Raw genomic sequence first — 19963 nt, forward strand, 5'->3', positions numbered from 1 at the left:
CTGATTCTTTTTGTTTTATAAGGAGAGAAAATATTTTGCTATCTTTAATGTTATTATAATAGTCATTTGAAGAGGCCAATAGCAGCTTTAGAAAGGAATCTTTTGCTTTCATCATTTGATTTAAAAAGAACACTCTGCTTTGATATTGCAACTTTACTCACATTCATTCATCAGTTTTATCCAATTTGAACACTTACAAAAAAAAAAAAAACATTTTCCTCTACATTGTGACATCGTATGACTTTTTTGGCCCCTGAGGGAAGAATAAGTTGCTGTGACCAGACGAAAATGAACCTAAGGGGCTTGAGTTTAAAATTTTGTACATTTACAGTATAAGCTTAGTTCTAATAGAGTTAAAAATATTGTTATAATTTTTGTTATATTTTGTTATATAATCTATATCTGACAGCACCTTCGAATCCCAGGCAAAAAAAAAAAAATATATATATATATATTTCCAAATGATTTAAAGATCATTTCTAATTGTCATGAAAAAAAAAAATAAAGTTCTTTTTTTTATTTTGTTAGGAATGCAGACATGACAAACATACTCATACTCCTTCATTAGGTTTAAGTAAAGATAAATGTATAAAAAAGAAAGGTAAAAGTATCGTTTGGGCTAACCTAAAGGTTTTACACTGTTTATAAGAACAAAAGGAAACTAAAGTTTTTGCTATAAATAAATTAAGATAATCATCAAAAATTGTATTCTTCAAAAAACTGTTTTATTCAAAGAAATTAGATTAATTGTTTATCCTTTACTCGTTGTGTTGGTAGTGTGAACATAAAAAAGAAATACTGGCTTTATCCTTTTTTTTATAGATTATACAGATTTAGCTGAACAGAGGTCCTGCATGAGCAGAAAAATGCTTTGAAATCTGGTAATTAAAACTTGAATTAAGAAACAGAATTAAAACTTTTAAATATAAAATCTAATAACGAGGGATGCCTGTCTATACAGTGTATGCACGTATCTGTAAAATACACATGGAATTTTGTAACACAGGACCCAAATGCAAGAAGGAGGAAGGATAAACAATTTTACTTATAAAAAATAAATTCAAAACTGTATAAAACAGGCTTGAATCTATAATATACCACAAGAGGCTTTTCTAAGATTTTGCTGTATTTTAAGAAGACAATATTCCTCTGGTTTATTCAATTTGTAACTGATGGAAAGCTATAACAGTTTTTGATTTGTAAGAAATGAAAAACGATCAGTCAGTACTTAAATACTTAAAATCTAGTCAGGGTATTATTTCTTACTCGTAGATCCTAGCTACAATTCACAACAGTTATCACATCCTACTTCCAACAACCCAAAGTGATGTCAAAATAAAATCGAAATCTATTATTATTATTATAGATATAATAATTTAGCAATTATTATATCTGCCAAGGCAGATTTCCTTTGGTTTATTTCTCAAAATATGATCTCAAACAATAAATAGATTGAGATCCTATTTTCCGCCCCGCCCAGGCAACAAAAAGGTTCACTAATGCGATCATAATGATGTTGCTGTAGATGAGATAACGACTTCAGTAATGGGCCTGTGATGGTTGTTGCTTTGTAAGTAATTACAACAATAATGTTTTCAGAAAACCAAAGTTTAATGATGCAAAAAAAATAAATAAATAACAAAATGAGGAAGTTTTACTATCGATCCTTCGAAATAAATATGAATTAAACATTAAATTTGCACCTGCATGATACATAAAGATTTCCAATTTGCTTTCCATGTGCACTTTTATATTCAAGTTATTTTTATCGTCCTTCAAGTCTATGTCTCATAGCAAAGATATATAGCAAGCATAAAAATACTAACCACATGAAAGTGGTAATTAGTTAAGTAGTGCAGATTGATTCTTAATTGCAGTTGGTGTAAAATGTATTAAAGGAAAATGTATACTAATGTAATGCATACTGATGACTTTTGGAGCCTGAATCAACATCCGAATGGGAGAAGCACTAACTGCTTAAATGGTTGTGATCAGTGTCTCCTAAAATGGCTTTTTTCAGAAGCTGTACATGCATTATTCATGCCTGCTACTTTGATGATGTCTCAAATTAGTTTTTTTTTATTCTGCATTGTAATGCTACTTTACCAATAAACACTTCAAAAAACAGCATTTTGTATAAAAGCAAAGTAGAATAAAGCCATCATGTTTTGTCTATATTAAAAGTATTAAGTCAGTGTGGAATATAAAGTCTTTATACAGTAGGCTAGTTTCATAGATGGCAGATGTATTGAGAGGCAGAGGTGGGAAATGTGGAGCTAGGTGAGTCCTACATTGGACTCACCTGGTTCAGTGGCTGGGCAGAAGAAATATATATAAATACAAAAACAAAAAAAATATTTGATGGCTCCACATCCCCCATCTCTGTACCCTGGTAATCATTGCTCTGTCCTCTTTCCACCTGTAAATTCTTGGAGGTAATAAGGGGATTAGAGATTCTGCTTCTGAAGTCAATGGTCAGGTCTGTGTTTTTGTTTTGTTTTGCACATCACTTCTCAAAGACCTCCAGAGCTGGCCATTAATACACCTCCTCCTACCTGGAGCAGGCTGATTAAAGCATGTTATTTCATAACATAAGCAGTCATCATATGAATTTTCTAGAGGAACCCCCCTCACTGGCATTATTTTCCAAGCTTGGTTTCATAAGTGAGCATGGCATCCTTCCCCTGCATTAAGCTGGAGGCACAAAGCCACAGATGCCTCAGCAGATGATCATCGCCATTTTCAAAGGGATGTTGGCAGGTTACTAGGAGTTTCTGTATTATGCATATTACACCAGCGTGCTTTCACAGCAGTCACTGATAACATTGCACCAATAGAATTACATGCTTTTTACGTAACAAAAAATGAAGTGTTATAGAGAATAAATTTTTTTAGCTGCTAATGATTATTACCAGGATGCTACATTATCTGAGATTTAGTGCTAAATAAAGCAAAAGGCAGAGAAAAAGAAACAGGGTTATTACTCCAGATAAAGACTCCTAAATGCAAACTGTCATACTGCAGAGTGAGAGAAAAACCATTGATATTTAAGGAAGGAATTGTTTAGTCATTTTCAGCCTGGGGCACCTTGATTAACGGAGAGGCTTTGCAAGGACCCCTTACATGTCAGTACCTGAAGAGGGGTGGATTTAGTGAAGAAATGAGATCCCATCTGTAGGAAAAAACATCATGTAGAAACTTTGATGCAAAACGTGTAGACATCAATATGCAAGTTAAAACTGGGGCACAAACAAATAGAACATTGACCCCAAGTATATCCCCAAACATAGATAAACAAAGTCTATTTATTATTATTCTGGAAAAACATTTATCTGTAGAAGATTATATATATATATATATATATATATATATATATATATATGAATAAATAAAGCAAGTAGACAAGCAGCCTGATGGAGCTCTTGAACTAAAATTTTGTTGAGCAACACTTTGAGTCAATCATTAAAACAGGTCTTTTCTGTAAAGTTCAGGAAATGTTCAGTCAGACTCCTGCTCCTGTGGACAGGTATGTTTGTTAACTGTACATGAGCAAGGTACTTAAATATTTCTGGGAAAGTTTGTATTTAAAAGTTTTTTTTTTTGGAAAACTAAATCAAAATCCATATTTTATTTTGCAAATGTATGATTTAGTAAATGTTTATCTATAATGACTTTTTTCAGTTTTGTGTTATTTAAATTTCTAGTATTAATTTGTCAATTTGCACAAATGTATACAGTATATATTTGACTCAGGTGACTTTAAACAGAGACGCACCTAAAAGGTGCAGGACATTGGACCATGAGGAGCAAAATTGAGGAAGATTGGTCTAGATGTACAATGCTAGCACATACCCAAAATATTGTGCAGCTGTAAGGGTAGCAAATGGCTCAGGAAGGTTATTTATCAGAAATAGTATGTATTGTTCCTTTTTATTTTGCATTAGTGCATGTTTTATGCTCTCTATTACATTAAATCTTTAGTAAACCTAATTAAGCTTGGGTTGTTATATGAAAACAAAATCTGAAAAGGTGTCTTGCAATAAGCCTAAGCCACCCTATGCAGTCTTAATTCTTTGAAACTCAGATTTCTTTTTTCTTGCATTCAGCTCTCCCTTATCTTGACACCTGAGGTTTCTTTCTTTTATCTAGGGCAATGGCCAAACCCAAGTGGAGTCTCACATCAGAAAGAAACTAGACTCTCTTCTGAAGGAGTCCCGGATCGTAGACAAGGAGGACACCGACAGCTTCAGCATCCGAGCTCTTCTTAGAGCCACACACCAGGGCCTTCAGAAGAACCTGCGGCAGGTAAAGTTCTCAAAGCAACAGAGGCTGCTTGCAGAGCTGAACGCCAGGAAGAGACATTCTTGTCAATATATCAAGAGCATGAAAGAGAAAAGGAGGGGAATAAAAATAGGTCATGATGTTAGTCATGCTGGAGGCTCGGAGAGTCGAGTGACAGTTTAGTTTAAGCTACACTTAATGGTCAAACATACACATGGAACAGATTGTATGGCTTCTCTCCTGGATTACTGCATGTTATCCAAGGCATATTGAAAAAAGGCTGAAAGTGAAGATGCTCTAAATGTCTCTAATGTTAATATTTAATTTTGCTGCTTGCGTCTTATTTTTAGAACCTTGGTTTCCTGAGAGCCATTTCAGCGTAGTGGGTGTAGTGCATCGGGGTTTCCTCTTCTCTCTAATGTAGTCCTACATTGGCGGTGATCCCTTTCACCTCATTCTGTCTCTGAAGCTTTTTCTCTCCAAGTGATTCTAGCTGGTATATTTTGTAGCTCTCTCCCACTGCTCCCTTCAGCTGTCTGATGTTTTATTGAGCGTTTGTTGCGCCTCCTTCAGCTCAACAGCTTTAGGGTTTAAATGACTCACTGCTTGCTAATGTGTTTGGTATTTCACAACCATATGAAACCCAGATATGAATACAAGCAACAGTGCACAAGGTGGTAGATGAAAACTCCTTGAGTGTCTTTTTCTGCTTTTTGAACAGAGCTCCAAAGGGGTTCTAAGGAAATCTCAAAGCAGGTCCCTTATCACAACACTTAAACAAAAGGTAAGATTCAGAAAATCTATTTTCTTTATCTTTTTATGTCATATGTATTTTATTTTTGCAGAGAGGCTAATTCAGTTTAGTTGTTGTTTTCACTGCTTTTGGATTTTTATACCTCAAACTTAATGTTTTTTTGTATTTTATACAAGGTTTTATTTTATAGAAAATTGTATATATACTTCTCTGCCCCCTTGTGTCCTATGCTTCTTTTTTTTCCTTCCTTCTTTCTCTCATTCCAACTAGAGCTGGAATATTTATTTTATTTTCGTCACATTACATTTAACAAGAGAAAGACAAAGATTTTCTCCCTCCAGTCCTTTAGTCGGCAGTAATACACTTAAAGTGAGTTTGCTACCACACAGATGGGAATAAAGAGTGACAGCTCCAAGAATTTTTATAAGCAAGTGTTACAGTAAAGTCCTGGATCAATGGACTCTAGATAAGCAAGCTTTGAAGGTCATAAAACACTGAAACGTCAGAGTGAAACATATATATGCATGTGCTTAGTGCAAATGAAAACCACAATAAATTGCAATACTGATTGAAAATAATCACAATGTGGATTTTTCTATACATCATTCAGACCTACTTTCAACCATGTAACACATTTCTCTTCCTTCTGCCTTGTTAATTTATTTTCTGCCAACCAGGTGTCCAATTTCCTTCACCACTTATATCTTCCCTGCTTTTCTGTATTGTGTAATTTCTACCCTCCTTGTGTCCTTTTTTGTGTCATGCTTTTTTTTGTGTGCTTTTTTTTCAATCATTGCTTCATTCTTCATTGCTTGCCATCTCTTATTTCTGTCTTTTTTGTTCTGATTTTGTACCCCTTTTCCTAAGTTACTTATTCTCTTTGTTTCCCCCCCTTTGTTTTTCTGTCCTTAATTCATTATTTTCTTCCTTTTGTCATTTCTGTTATCCTTCCTTCCTTCCTTCCTTCCTTCCTTCCTTCCTTCCTTCCTTCCTTCCTTCCTTCCTTCCTTCCTTCCTTCCATCCATCCATCCATCCATCCATCCATCCATCCATCCATCCATCCATTTTAAACAAACAGTTTTCTCTTTCATAAATGATAATATTATGCAATTGATGGTTTTCTTCACTGTTAAAAGGTGATCGTAAATGTGTGGAATTAAAAATTACTTTGATCTACAAAATCTACAAATCTATGGAATCTAGTTTTGTAAAATAAAATATGGATCTAAATATTTTTTTGTTGTTAAAAATGTGTATTGAGGTTTTCCTTGTCTTTGACAAAAAATCCAATCAGTGAAGCAGTAAAAAATTTGTCTCTAGCTTATAGTTTTTATTACTCACAAACCTTACATATATACCACTGAATTTTTCTGTCCTCCTTTTCCACCTGCTTTTACCCACTCAAAATTCCACTTCAGCCTTTTATGGCTCCCTCTTTGGGTATCATACAGCCTCCCACGTCTGCTTGGGTGGTTGTGTGTATGTGTGTGTATACTGTATATAAATGCGCATGCCTGGGATGCCTGCAGTGTTAGTTGAGAAAGTGAACACTGTAATTACTAAAAATTTCTAATCTTCTCAGCCTCTCTTTGCTACAATGCATAATGTGTTACTCTTAAAGAAATAAAGTAAGAGTGAGAATGACTACAGCTGAGTACGGAGGCAGCATTGTGTATGATGGATCATAAATGTAGCACAATGTTTAGGTTGACAGCTAAAGGCAAAGTTAACATACATAGAATATATTTCTGCTTTCTAAATTGTTTTTTTTAAAATATGTATTACTATGTCTGTCCAGAGGCACTCCAAATCAAGGCTGACATGTCAAAGTGTGGAGAAGGAGGAAGACTCTCAGGAAAGGTCTGGGAGAGAAGCTGGAGGACAGTTCAACAGGTGATCTTTAAACATCTTCATCATAATGCTGAGTGTTTGACAACTGAAAGGCTTGATGGCTGCAGTGACGTCTGAATAATCCTGCTCAACAGGAGACATGAAACCACTAAATCTCCTTCTGTCCTAAAACAGCACAGTGCTGTATAAATGGGGATGCTGAAGGTAAATTTTAAAGTTAGACCTATAAGGGAAAAGAAAAACAAATTGTTTGGGAATCTTCTCTCTTCAATTAAAAAATGATTATAAGCAAAGAAATCTTGTAATTAATCCAGCCTTGCCCATTTTTAAAATCATCACACAGCTCCTGAGGCTGGTTATCATATATTAAACATCTTAGCTACCCTTTTCATAATTCATAATATAATAATTTTCTTTAAAGAAGCTTAACAGAAGTAACATGGAAGAAAAAATATAGTATTTAGTATATAAGAGTAAAATTAATTTTTTTTCAGATTCAAGAAAAGTGGTTTAATAAATCTTTTTAATGTGATGCAGTTTAGTTTTAAAGGGTATCAGATCTTTAGAAAAGTGGTTAATTTATTAAAATGTCACATAAGCAAGTAAATGTTAATTTACTGGAAACAATTAGCAATTTTCCATTCCATAGAGGTTTAAAGAAAAAAGTTATTTTATTAACCTAAAAGATTTAACCTGAAAAAATCTGAAAGTGATCGGCATCAGCCCCACCATCACCCTGATGGATAACAGGGAGAAGATAGATGGAAAACACAATAATTTGTCTAGATTGTAGTCTTTTTTTTGTTATTATTCTAAAGACAGCATAAGTCTGTATCTAAAAGGTAATTCATTATATAGTATATAAGTAGTATGATTAGTAGAATTTATATTTACTTTTGATACATAATAAAATGTTTTGCCTTTTTATATTTTACTAAGTTTATTATAAAAAGAGTACATATGAAACAAAATAAGAAAAATATAACTTGACCTACTTTTTGAAGTATTTATTTTCCAGACAGTTGATTTAGCTTATTCTATCCAAACAGAATCTTTTTTGGAAATTTGAATTAATCACTTTGCTGTGATTAGGAATTTAACAAAACAAATTGTCAGTTTGAAAATTTATATGCTTTATTTGCTTTTAAGTTTGTGCTTTTCTCCAGTCTCTGTTCCTTATTTATTACGTTCATAATTATTTCAAAACATTATTGTGACTGACTGTGTTTGTCTAAGAGCATATATGCTGGATTTGTAGATGTAGGTTTGCAAGAATGAGAGAATATTGCAGCATGGCATACGTGCTGGTTCCTTTTAAGCTTTTTGCCTTTGATGCTACTTCCTGTGGTTTACAAGCTGCGTCTTATGGACAATCCTCTCTGCCCCGCCATGAATTTCCACTGTAAATGGGTCAGTGTGAGTGTATGCATCTTTTGCACCAAAATCTTTTCAATAAGTTTTGTGTCCTGTTTTTTTTTTTTTTTTTCTTCAATTATATTTTTAGGATTGGAAGAAAAAGGAAGACAATAAAACTAAGTAGAGATCTATCAAACCTGGTAGTCTTCACCAATTCTGTTGCCTCACAGGAATGCTTAAATGACGGTAAAACAACACTGACACCTACACATCCGAGGCATAAACTGCAATGCATTGCAACCTCTGTGGATTTTTTTTCTCATGTCCTGGCTGTATTGTTACTGCTTGTTTGTTTTTAAGGAACTCCAGGTGATGTTTTGTCATTCAGCGAGACCAGAGCGCAATCTCTGGTCAATCACAAGGCTGAGCAGTTCCTGACATTTAACCAGAGACAACTGTCAAGGATTTATCCCTCAGCCTATCGTATCGACTCCTCAAATTTCAACCCGCAGTTCTACTGGAATGTTGGTTGTCAATTGGGTAAGAATTTCCAACCTTAATCACATGATAGTATTCACACCCTTGACACTGTTTCCTTTTTTTGTTACAATCTCAATACAGTTAACCTAAATACAGTTTCCTAATATGGGTTTCCATTAGTGCCAAAATTATGCGTACGTGTCTTTGCAAGCTGTATATGTTACAGGCTTATGCTTACGTTATGTCTGCATGTTAGGTGAAGATTCTGTTGAAGATTCCCAGTCATCCAATTCCTTGTCATTCCAACAAAAGTGAAAAAACAATCCACTAGACTTTGTTTTCCAAGTTTGAAGACATTTCACTTCTCACCCAGGAAGCTTTTTCAATAATAATAATAATAATAAAAAAAATCTATTGAATTTTTTATAATTTAAAATCTTTCTGGATGGGAAGCCAAATGTCTTCAAATGTCTTCAGAATTAGAAAACAAAGTCCAGTGGATTGTTTTAGGTGCTTATTTTAAAAATAAATGTTAGGTGCTTATGTATATGCCAAGTGTATATGTCAGATGCACATGCTAGGTGCATATTTAAGAGGAATATGTTAGATAGTTAAATCTATGTTAATTGTTGAGTATATATGTTAGGTAGGTTATGATAGATAGGTGCTTATGTCTTTGTGAGGGGCCTTTGTATTGTTGTGAGTCAATACACCCCCTCCCCTATCTGACCCTCACTCAATCCGCAGTCAACTTTTGGAATGCCAGTGATGGAAGGTAGTGTGCAGAAATTTAATACCGTAAGTAGAGGTGATTAATTCAAAATGAAATGAATAGATTAAAACTATTATTACATATTATCTGAACAGGAAACAAATTCACTGGCAAAAGTAGGCTATTTTAGGGTCCTTTTTTATGCCAATGAAAAAATAAACAGACAAAAAAAAAAAAAAACATTCCAAAAAAAATTATAATAATAACCTAAGGAAGCTTTACTAAATAATACACTCAAAAGATACAGTTTCATTATTCAAAAGAATAGGCTAATCCTGGGAAAAAAAGCAAGATATATTAATATTAACTGCATAAACATGTAAGTAAATTAATATGACAAATAAGCTAAATTTATCTGTCCTAACACAAGAACCCAAAATATACACCTAACATTTACACTTATATACACTAAACATAGCATTATATGTTAACATGTACATCTAGCAGATGTACCTAACATACATACATTACATAAACACACTACATCTACATATATTATATAGACACAAACAAATACATATTTTTGGCACTAATGGAAACCCCAAGTTTATATTATTTGGATTTTAAGAGATAACCTCAAGATATAAGTTCTCAAACCTGCGTCTTAATTAGGCTACCGCTGGCCTGCATTTTTTTAGTTGTCTTTCTGTTGCAACACACTTGGTTCAAATAGTTACTTTATCTCATCAGCAGTTATCAAGTTTGGCAGAAGCCTGTTGATCTTTCGGTATTACAAGTTAGATGTGTGGCAGCGATGCCACGCCAAAAAAAACCCAAAAAACTATTTTGCAAGGTAAAAAAAAAACACAGACACATACAAACATATAAACCTGAAAAGAGAATTTATAAAATTTATATACTGAGAGAGATACATGTTGAACTCTTTAAAAAGGTGTCTGAGTTTAAATCAAACCTGAAGCAAGACGGGGGAGCTATGCAAAACATTTCAGAAGTTGAAGCAATCATGGCATAATTCATTAATATTTCAGAAAAAATAATAATGTTCTTCTCATGCTAATCCAAACAGGAAAATTAAACACTCTAAGCACGTGCCTACATATCATTTTCTTCATCTGTTTTCCCTTTAGCACATAGATTTTGAAGATGGAAGAACTTTTCAGTTTTGTTTCAGGCATTTTTGTTCATGTCTTTCAGGCAAAAAGGCTGTTAGATGTCTTGGATGTCGTTTTGGTTTAAGAGAATTTAACCTGATATGCTTTTCTACTATCTGAAGACAGTTCTTTTAATGCTGTCTTCTAATACCATGAAATTCAAAAACTGTTAGAAATGTAGATATGGAATAACTCCAACCCTCACTAAATGACAAAAAACAAAAACAAAATAATGGAGAAACTGATTGTCATTCATTCCCAATTTAAATGGTTTTGTTTGTCATTTATTTATTTTTTTCAGTTGCGCTGAACTATCAAACAGATGGACGGATGATGCAGCTCAACAGATCAAAATTCATGGTGAATGGAGGCATTGGTTACGTCCTCAAGCCGCCTCCTATGTGTAAAGGTAAAACAATACAAAGAATAGGTACAAAAAAAATAAAGATAAGCTTTGATCAAGTTCATTTGTCATTTTTTCTACATAAGTAACCGTTATCAATAAAAATCTATCAAGCATAGTATTTCTTTTGTTACAGTTGAATGATTTCTACCACAAATTTAAAGAGGCTGTGAGATATAAATACATGTCTTTATTTTTGAGAAATAATTACTCTTCTCTAGTAATTATGAGGAACACCATCAGGACCTGATAATTACTATGATAAAGAATTACAGTAAGCTACTGTCTTTTTTTTTCACCAGGTGTGCGATTGAGTAACAAGATCAAATATAACAATTGCCTAATACACAATACAAGACGTAAACACAACATTTGCTATGAACTATGATTACAACTAACAGGGGAAGACTTGTGAATAAAAAACATTATGTTAGATATATGATTCAAACTGATAAAAAATCCAGTTAAGACTATTTTTGCATCCCTCAAGAGTTAAAAGGGTTTAAGGGTAAAGAAATCAAGGTTCTACTACCTAATGGCAACCTGAAAGAGAAAAAAGAATACTTTGGGAAATAATTCAGTTATCCTGGTTAAACATAGTTTGAAATTCAAGCTTTCAAACATGTCATCATTCTGCTGAACATAAACGACAAGTTGATCTTCAGAGTTAAATAGATAAACCCATGTTTCCTATAATTCCTTCAAAAGCTTTCTCACTTTCAAAATTTGCAAAATAAGATCCTTTCTACAAGAAATACTTTGACGCATTATATTTGAAAGAGAATCAAACATTTTTAAGCACAACACTAGTTGAGGTTGTGAAAAAAAACAACATTCTTGATATTCTGAAATGCCACCTACATGGGAAACAAAGCTGTTGTGTCAAGATCTGAAAGGCCACTGAAGACATTTTTAAGTGACCTAGAGTAAACAGTAGTAGTACTAAGTAAAAGGTGAATTTCAAATGTATAAAGTCAAACACCAGATTTCTCCAAGGCAGTTTTTTTTATTCAAAAAAAGGAAATGTGTGTAAAAAATTAGGCACACCCCAGAAACCCTACTTCACTGAAAAGAAACAGTTTTTTGTTTATCATCTTCAGTATTGTTAATTCCAACATCACATGGGCCATAAAATATTGTGCATTATTAAATAAAACAGATGCAAAAATGTAGAAGTGGAGGTGTTATAGTGTAATTTACAAGCTGTTCTTGCATAGCTATAAAGGCTCGTAGGTTGTAGGAAAAGCCCCAGAAAGTGCCCTCAGTGGAAATAACGATGACAGATGGACTCATGTTAGGATTAAATGATGACATTAATTGATGTTGCTGCTCCGCCATCCTTTACTCCTCTAGGCTCTTTCAACCCATTCAGTGATGACCCACTTCCAGCTTACCCCAAGAAACAGCTCGTACTCAAGATCATTAGTGGACAGCAGCTGCCCAAACCACCAGACTCCATGCTGGGGGACCGTGGAGAGGTAAAAACAGAGCAAAGCAGAGTTCAGGGTTCTCACATTATCCATCTGTCTTTCTGTATTTGATAGTTCAACTATTTCCACAAATATGATTTCTTATGCAAATGGTCAGAGGAGTAAAATTAGCTCTGAGCATAAATAAAACTAGTGCCACACCAGAATCTGAATGATCTCTTTTTCCTTCAGATTATTGATCCATTCGTTGAAGTGGAGATCATTGGTTTACCCATTGACTGCTGCAAGGAACAGACGAGAGTTGTTGATGACAATGGTAAGAAAAGCACACTTCATATTTCTTGCTTAGCTCATTTTACAGCACTGTTTATTTGAAATGTAATATTACATTAGCTTTGTTCAAAAACATTCTTTAAGCATTTTTTTTCTAAATATAACCTAAAATTGAATCATACTTATGTAATTATGTAGTACTTAAAAAAAAAACACACTGCGCAGTATTTTCCTAGATTTCCCTAGTATTTCCTAGAATTTTTGTCTGTGAGAAACAGACAAAAATGCTTTTGTCCTTCACTTGGCACTTTAGAGAAATATGTTTGTAGTTGTCTGAACAAGCTTTAACTTCTTATCACTGTGTACTTAAAACTTTTGCGACATTAGTTATGGGTGGCCGGGATTGAGGGGCAGGTGGTTGTTGCTGGTTCACATTTTTTGTGCTGCTTATACCTTGAGTTTTATTTGGGATTCAAACATTTGTTATCTCACAGAGCCAATATGCTTAATGCTTAAGCTACCATTTCAAACAGGGATTTCTGGGATTCCTGATGATTCTTGGAATTCTGTATCCTAAGTTTCACTTGCTACAATGGTAGGATAAATAAGAAATATAGTCAGATTCATCTTGATTTCCAAGAATGTTGCCAATAATTCAGCACTGTAAACAAGATTCTATTAAGATTTATGAATTGAATAAAAATGAGCTAATTGTATTTTATATTTAGATTACATTAGATCTTAAATTTTCATGATTTTAAAAAGAGTCTGGTGTTTTCCATTAAGATTTGCAATCATTTATTTTTGGGCATTTTTTCAAAAATGAATGTTTAGCTTTACTAGTGGCAGTGGAGTAGATCCTAGAATATGTAACTAAAACAGACTTAGCCAGGAACTGAGGGAGAAAGATGAGAATGAGGCAACTATGTGAAAATGGCACCACTTATGTTTACCAGGAATCCATAATTAAGTTAAGGATAAATAACAGTCTGTAAATCAATGAGGAATATGTCATTATGTTTTAGAATAAAGTACACATTTGTAAAGAATTAGCAGTAATTTTGGGATCCTGGAGTTCAGGAGCAAAGTTTTGAACAGCTCAAAATTTTTATGGCAAATGTCAGATGTGCTTAAGAATGAATATTATTCTCGGGTTTGTGTGAAAGAGTAGTGGTGAGAATTTAGCCTGCATTTGATCAACTCGTGCTCAAAAGCCAAAGAAGTTTGTAAAATCCTCAACTTGTATATTCTGCACTGAAGAGATTTTTGAAACCAATTCAAAGGTTTGTGAAAAATGTATTCTTTTTGTAAAAACACAGAAAGTACTCTCCAATGGTTTATTTTTTTATTTAGTGTTGAAGCAACTCTAAATTGAGACAAACTAATATACTACACTTTCTACTTTCTATTCTTTAAAAAATGGCTGAATTACGTGAAACTTCTTAAAACTTAGAATTATGGTTGTTGTATATCATTTATAAGAGATATTTATGAATATTGTGCAAAGAAGGAGGGGCTCACCCAGCGTGATGTTGTGCAGAGCTCTACTTTTTTTTGAATCTCTAGAATTCAAATCACTAACTGCTAATAGCAGTTGCATAATAGCAAACAAAAAAAGTTCTGACTTGTTCAAATTTGCCACTATGGTTGATCTGAGCTCTGAAAAAAAAACAACTCTTCAAGAAATGTTCAGTAATTAGGATTGATTTATTAAAAAAGTATATTATTTGAGCAACTAAATATCAATCTAACAGGTTGGAATTTAAGACATAATAGGAATAATGAAGATGGTATTCATTATGAACATGTTCTGTCTTCAGGTTTCAATCCAGTGTGGGAGGAGACTCTTTCCTTCACACTTCACATGGCTGAGCTGGCACTTGTGCGTTTCCTTGTCTGGGACCATGACCCGATCGGACGAGACTTCATCGGTCAACGGACTGTGGCCTTCAGCAGTCTGATGCCTGGTCTGTGTTTTCTCCTTAATACTTGATTGAAACCCTGTGATATGGTTTACTTTAATGAATCAATTTGATTGTGGCTACTGCAATACCAATGTAAATATATAATGATAATTATCTATATTTCTCAATAAAATGAAAATTTTACATAGCAGGTTAGGTTTAGTGCTCATAAGAGTTGACCCTGAACCTTCAGACTAGCTCACCTGAATCAGTTATTTTACAATCAAAAATATGTTAACAGTTGTTGCCCTTTTGCCCACTTCTCAATATCCCTCATAGGTTACAGGCATGTTTACCTGGAAGGACTGACGGAAGCTTCCATTTTTGTGCATGTGTCTGTGCATGATGTTTATGGGAAGGTAGGTGTTCTTCAATGTTTCCCATTAGCCTCCTTTTTAAGTAAATTTTTTTATTAAGATAATCACAACAAAATTTCTGTTTTTATAAACACATCAGTAAATTGAGGCTTTGCTCCATCCACTCTTTGTCTCTCTAGTGGAGCCCTCTTGTCCTGAACCCAAGCTTTACCATAATGCACTTTTTAGGAGCTAGCAAGGTATACTGAGCCCCAGAGCTCTCTGTGTGCTGCATGAAAAAATAATGCATGCTTCAGATGTGCCGTTTGTATGTATAAATTAATATCGTCCTGCATCAAGTATGCTACACCAAGATGTAACAATGACATCTAGTGACATCTGGGTGACATCTAGCCGGTTCATGGCATCATTTAATGTTCTATCACTAAATACAACTTTATTTAATTAGTACCTTTAGAAGCTTCTGTTCAGCTTGTAATATCTATTTGTTTTACAGTGTATTTATTATAAAGGTGTGTTTCAATAATTCTGTTAAAAAAAGTTTAACTGATGTTACTTACAGAGTAATATTTTCATGTTTTTGTCTTTTTATTTTTATGATTTATGCTTACAGCAAATAAAAACCCAAAATGCATTTTCCCAGAAAATTTCATGCATGTGTTAGACAAAAGACAAATTTAATGATAGCTGCAGCATGTAATGAAATCCACCAAATAAAAACCCTGTAGAGTAGGGGTCTCCAATCCTAGTTCTTGAAGTCCGGTGTTTCTTACCTCTGAGACACGTCTTTGCTTCAAATCATCTAAACAACACAAAGGGCAAGCTCACAACACCAAACTATATGAGGAAGTACAAAACCCAGCCGTATACAACTTTGTCAAAGCCTTTTCATGCAGTCAAAGAGCCACTATCATATCTTTCCAGGAGTTTTTTCACAATCTGTTGATAGTGATGGTTTTTATGGGCTAAATCATGGGATTTCTTAAGCTGTTTACATTTGCAAACCCTTCCCAGTAACAGCTTTTACCTGCTTGCCATGTTTTTCTGCGCAGATCTAGCATTTGTCTTGGCAGACGCTAGTATTTAAGCCCCTGACCACATAGCCTCTGAGATTTCCTATTCTACTATTTCTATTGAGAGCATTTTAGTAAGGGTTTAAATAAAAACAACAAAACGGAAATATTGCTGATTGTATATTCGAGCAAACACTGAGGCCTTAATTTGACATTAGACAAATAGATGACAACTTTGTGATACCATGGCTGATGTAAACAAGCAGAAAGCTCAAAATTGCTTGTCAGGAACTATAATAGAGAAAATAAATTATTGACAAATCAAAACAAACATTATTAACCAAACCACTAACATAAATTAGAGTAGTAAGTGGTTTCGACAATCTTGCTAACTTAAAACCTTGCAAACTGGGGGTTATCATGACTTTACACCCTTTCGGAAACCCTATTTACAATTAATAGGTAAAAATAAATATTCTTTGTTGTACTTATTTTCCTTTTATAAAATATGGGAAACTGATTTTGGGAGTTTTACTGTAAGTTGTAATTATAATGTTTCTTACTCTTTGAATTGAATAACTGATGTACGATCACTTTTAGTGTTATTCTAATGTACACTGTAGTAGAATACAGCTGTACATCTCTTTTGCGGATTTTTCATTTCCCTTCTCTATGAATGCATATTTTACTAGAATCATCAACTACGTGGTATAAGAGGGTTCTTCAACCGGTCCTCCAAGTCCTCTGTGGACACAAACACCTCTGGTCTTCGGAAACGCTCCATTAGTGATCACCTCCTGCGACGAACAGCCAGCGCACCAGCAAAGGGAAGGAAGAAGACAAAAATGGCTCTATCTGAGTCAGTGGCTTCGATATCTGATCATGGCAATGGTGCTGATGCAGGGGCATCAGGAGGAGAAGGCCCCTCAGTGAGGGCAGAGGGAGCAGAGAAGCCACTTCAGCCTCGAGCGCCTCTTATCCATAGACCCATTTCCATGCCTTTAGACAGGTTACTGCAAGGGCAGTTGTCTATCTGTGCCCCAGACAACGAAGAGAATGACATTGGTGCAGACTCTATCACCGGTGAGTATTTTTGCGCTTAGCCAATTTGAAAATTCTTCACACTAACGCAATTTACATGCAACCTACTCTTTAAAATTTGCCCTATCTATAATTTTTCATCCAACATAAAGTATGGTAATAATGTCGTAACAACTATCCTAACCCTGATTTCACTGAAATGCATTTTCCCTCTTTCTCCTTCAACAAACTACGTGCAAAGTAACCATGTGAATTGAGACCTCAGCCTAATTGCTATGAGACATTAATATGCTTTTTCTGTCCAATCTACATTTGTTGTGTTTCTTTATAGTAGAGAACTGACTAGGAATTTCCTGCAGGTAATGAGAAATACTGTTGTCTGGAGATGGCATTGTTCAAAGCCGACTGGCATTGCGTTCACCCAGTGTATTTGGTTTGGAAATGGTCTGAAAGCTATATCAATGTGCCATTTGCTACCATTTTACCAGATCAACCCCAGTTTAAAATTTCTTCCATGTTTTATATTTATAAATGTGTCTTTTTTTTGTTTTTCTTTTTTTTTTGTTTCCGATGTTCAATACCCATTTTTCAGCTTTTCCTTTGTTGTTGTCGGTCATCCATTTGCTTGTGTATAGATGTTGTCTTGGAATGAATGACCCATAAACTGTCGTACTAAAAGTGCTTGTAAGCTTGATAGCCTGGGTGTTCATCATTTTGCCCCTTTGCCATTTCGTAAAGTTAAAAATTTTCTTGACAAGATTTTTTGATGTGATTCAGATCTATACCTGCTGCAACAGCAACTAATTTATTCTTTTTCTAAAAAATGGTTACTTAAAAAAATAAATAAAACAAATGAAGTGATTGTTTACAATATGTAGATTAGAAAAGAATAGAACTGAATGATTTTTTAAATTAATTTGCTATACTGTATGTTTTTGTTTGATTCTAAAGTTATATTGCATAACTAACATTATCAATAAATTACTACACAATTGTCAATCTTTCAGAATAGGTTGAAGAAATGTTTGGTGCGAATAGGCGAAGGGGCTAATTGAACTGGTACCTTAAGTTCTGTATTTAGTTTGATATGTTAACCATCTTTATTGAGCTTTTTTTGCCTTTTCTGTGTCAACAGGAGCTTCTGGATTCAAGAGACCCAGGTCTTCCTCCATGAATGTTTTTACAGAATCATCTGTTTCTGTTCAAAAGAACATTTATATCCCTTCAAAGACAAACAGAAAGAAAGAGCATGATCGACCAGACGAGACTTCCTACCTGGTTATTGGCGGTGGAGAAACAACAAAGGAGGAAGTATATGTCAATTACCAGTCAGGTCTAAGTAAATCCAACAACTTCCCTAAAGAAACAAGGGAAACATTTGCTATGTCAATTTCAACAAACAGTCAGGCAACATTAGATAAACCAGAAACATCATCAAATAGTACAACTTTCACAGTTGCACCATCGGTGTCCTCCTCCTCGTCGTCTGCCATTTCATCTTTGGCTACAGTTTCTGGAGCAAATGGTGTTCTTAAAAGTCCTGGTGTTTTGCATGACAGCACTATTTCCAGACTCATTGATGCTGTATCTTTAGACAATGAACAGGAAATGTCTTGCTCTGTTTCTGCTCTGATTGAGCAGTTTGAAATGACTACTGACCAAAAGAATCTAAATACATCATCCCAGAACATTCCCCCATCCCAGACTTTGGACTTCAGACCCACCTCACCTAAACTCCAAGAGGAATCAACATGTCCTTTTATAGCCCAAATGGCATCGTCTCAAAATAAATCTTTCATGAATCACCAAAAGCCAACAAATATGAATAATGAAAGTTGTTCACACAAAAAGGCTTACCAAGTAAGTAAAACCTCTCTAGGTCTCATCTCGAACCCAGAAACTGCTGAACTTGAAGAGGTCTACACTATTCTGGATGAGGAGGTTTTGACACCAGTTTCTGTGTACAACCTGAGGAAGCAGACAGTTCATGTTCAGGCAGATACTACAGGAAGCACACCTTCAAGCAGTATAGCTTCTTCACCTGTAAAAACAACTCAAAACCTAGGGAAAGAGACAGGAAGCAGGCTGGGCTTGAACGGTGTAGGAGGACTGTGGGGTGAGAGTGAAGAAGATTTGAAGCTAGAGGAAAGGGTGTATGAGGAGGTAAAATATGCTTCAGATGCAGAACCTAGAGAACTGCAGGGTACTTCTAAAAGGTACATAAGGTCCTCCTCCTCTGACCTTGTTCAGATCCTCCACCATTCTACTGAAGAGTCATTTACAGAAGTGGAGCTAAATGTTGATGATCCATCTGAGATTATATCAAACAACAGCAAGATGTGGGTTGAGCTTTCAAGTCCAGTAAAATGCCAAGCTGTTTTCCAAAATCATGACTTCTCTCCTAGCTATTTCCAGCCAAAACATGATTTTTCATATTCTCCTCCACAATTCCCAACAAAATCATTTCATGCAGCCCCTTCAAAGCACACATTTCCAGTGAGTAATGTCATAAAATGCAATCAAATCTCAAATGCCCATCAACAAAAAAACTCAGAGCTAAGACATCAGAGATCTGTAGACTCTAGACCCACAAACCCTAGTCCCCTTCCTCAGAATAGTTACTCCTTAACTCAGAGCAACTTTGGGGTCCTTAACTACAGCAAAACATCTGACTTAAGAAGCTGTAAATCAACCATGACTTCTAGTAGATCTCATCAAGAAAGAACGGAAATCAATCAGAAAAACAGAGAAACCGGAGACTTTTACCATGGTTTTTCTTCTGCAGAAAGCCTTCCACGACAATGTGCCACACCACAGAATAGGTGTAGGCAAAGACCTCTTTACTCTCCTTCCTCTGATTATGAACATAGTCAACCAGACTATGGTTGCAATATGCCCTCCACAGAGTTTATAAC

The 19963-nt window shown here is 34.7% G+C and overlaps 1 protein-coding gene across 1 annotated transcript in view; it reads left to right on the forward strand.

Annotated features, from left to right (window-relative positions):
• plch1 (phospholipase C eta 1) overlaps nucleotides 1-18320 on the forward strand; it is a 31484-nt gene extending 13164 nt beyond the window's left edge. The window contains exons 7-20 of the mRNA XM_015372936.1: nucleotides 4150-4305; nucleotides 5003-5065; nucleotides 6835-6929; nucleotides 8392-8489; nucleotides 8604-8783; nucleotides 10909-11016; nucleotides 12364-12488; nucleotides 12672-12756; nucleotides 14534-14680; nucleotides 14957-15036; nucleotides 15174-15233; nucleotides 16700-17090; nucleotides 17380-17407; nucleotides 18184-18320. Coding sequence (XP_015228422.1) covers nucleotides 4150-4305; nucleotides 5003-5065; nucleotides 6835-6929; nucleotides 8392-8489; nucleotides 8604-8783; nucleotides 10909-11016; nucleotides 12364-12488; nucleotides 12672-12756; nucleotides 14534-14680; nucleotides 14957-15036; nucleotides 15174-15233; nucleotides 16700-17090; nucleotides 17380-17390 — 1599 coding nt within the window. The 3' untranslated portion in view covers nucleotides 17391-17407; nucleotides 18184-18320. The remainder of the gene's footprint in view (nucleotides 1-4149; nucleotides 4306-5002; nucleotides 5066-6834; nucleotides 6930-8391; nucleotides 8490-8603; nucleotides 8784-10908; nucleotides 11017-12363; nucleotides 12489-12671; nucleotides 12757-14533; nucleotides 14681-14956; nucleotides 15037-15173; nucleotides 15234-16699; nucleotides 17091-17379; nucleotides 17408-18183) is intronic.
• The last annotated feature ends 1643 nt before the right edge of the window (nucleotides 18321-19963 follow it).

The sequence above is a fragment of the Cyprinodon variegatus genome, unplaced genomic scaffold, assembly GCF_000732505.1.
Source record: "Cyprinodon variegatus isolate N-32 unplaced genomic scaffold, C_variegatus-1.0 Scaffold4, whole genome shotgun sequence".
Taxonomy (NCBI): Eukaryota; Metazoa; Chordata; class Actinopteri; order Cyprinodontiformes; family Cyprinodontidae; genus Cyprinodon; species Cyprinodon variegatus.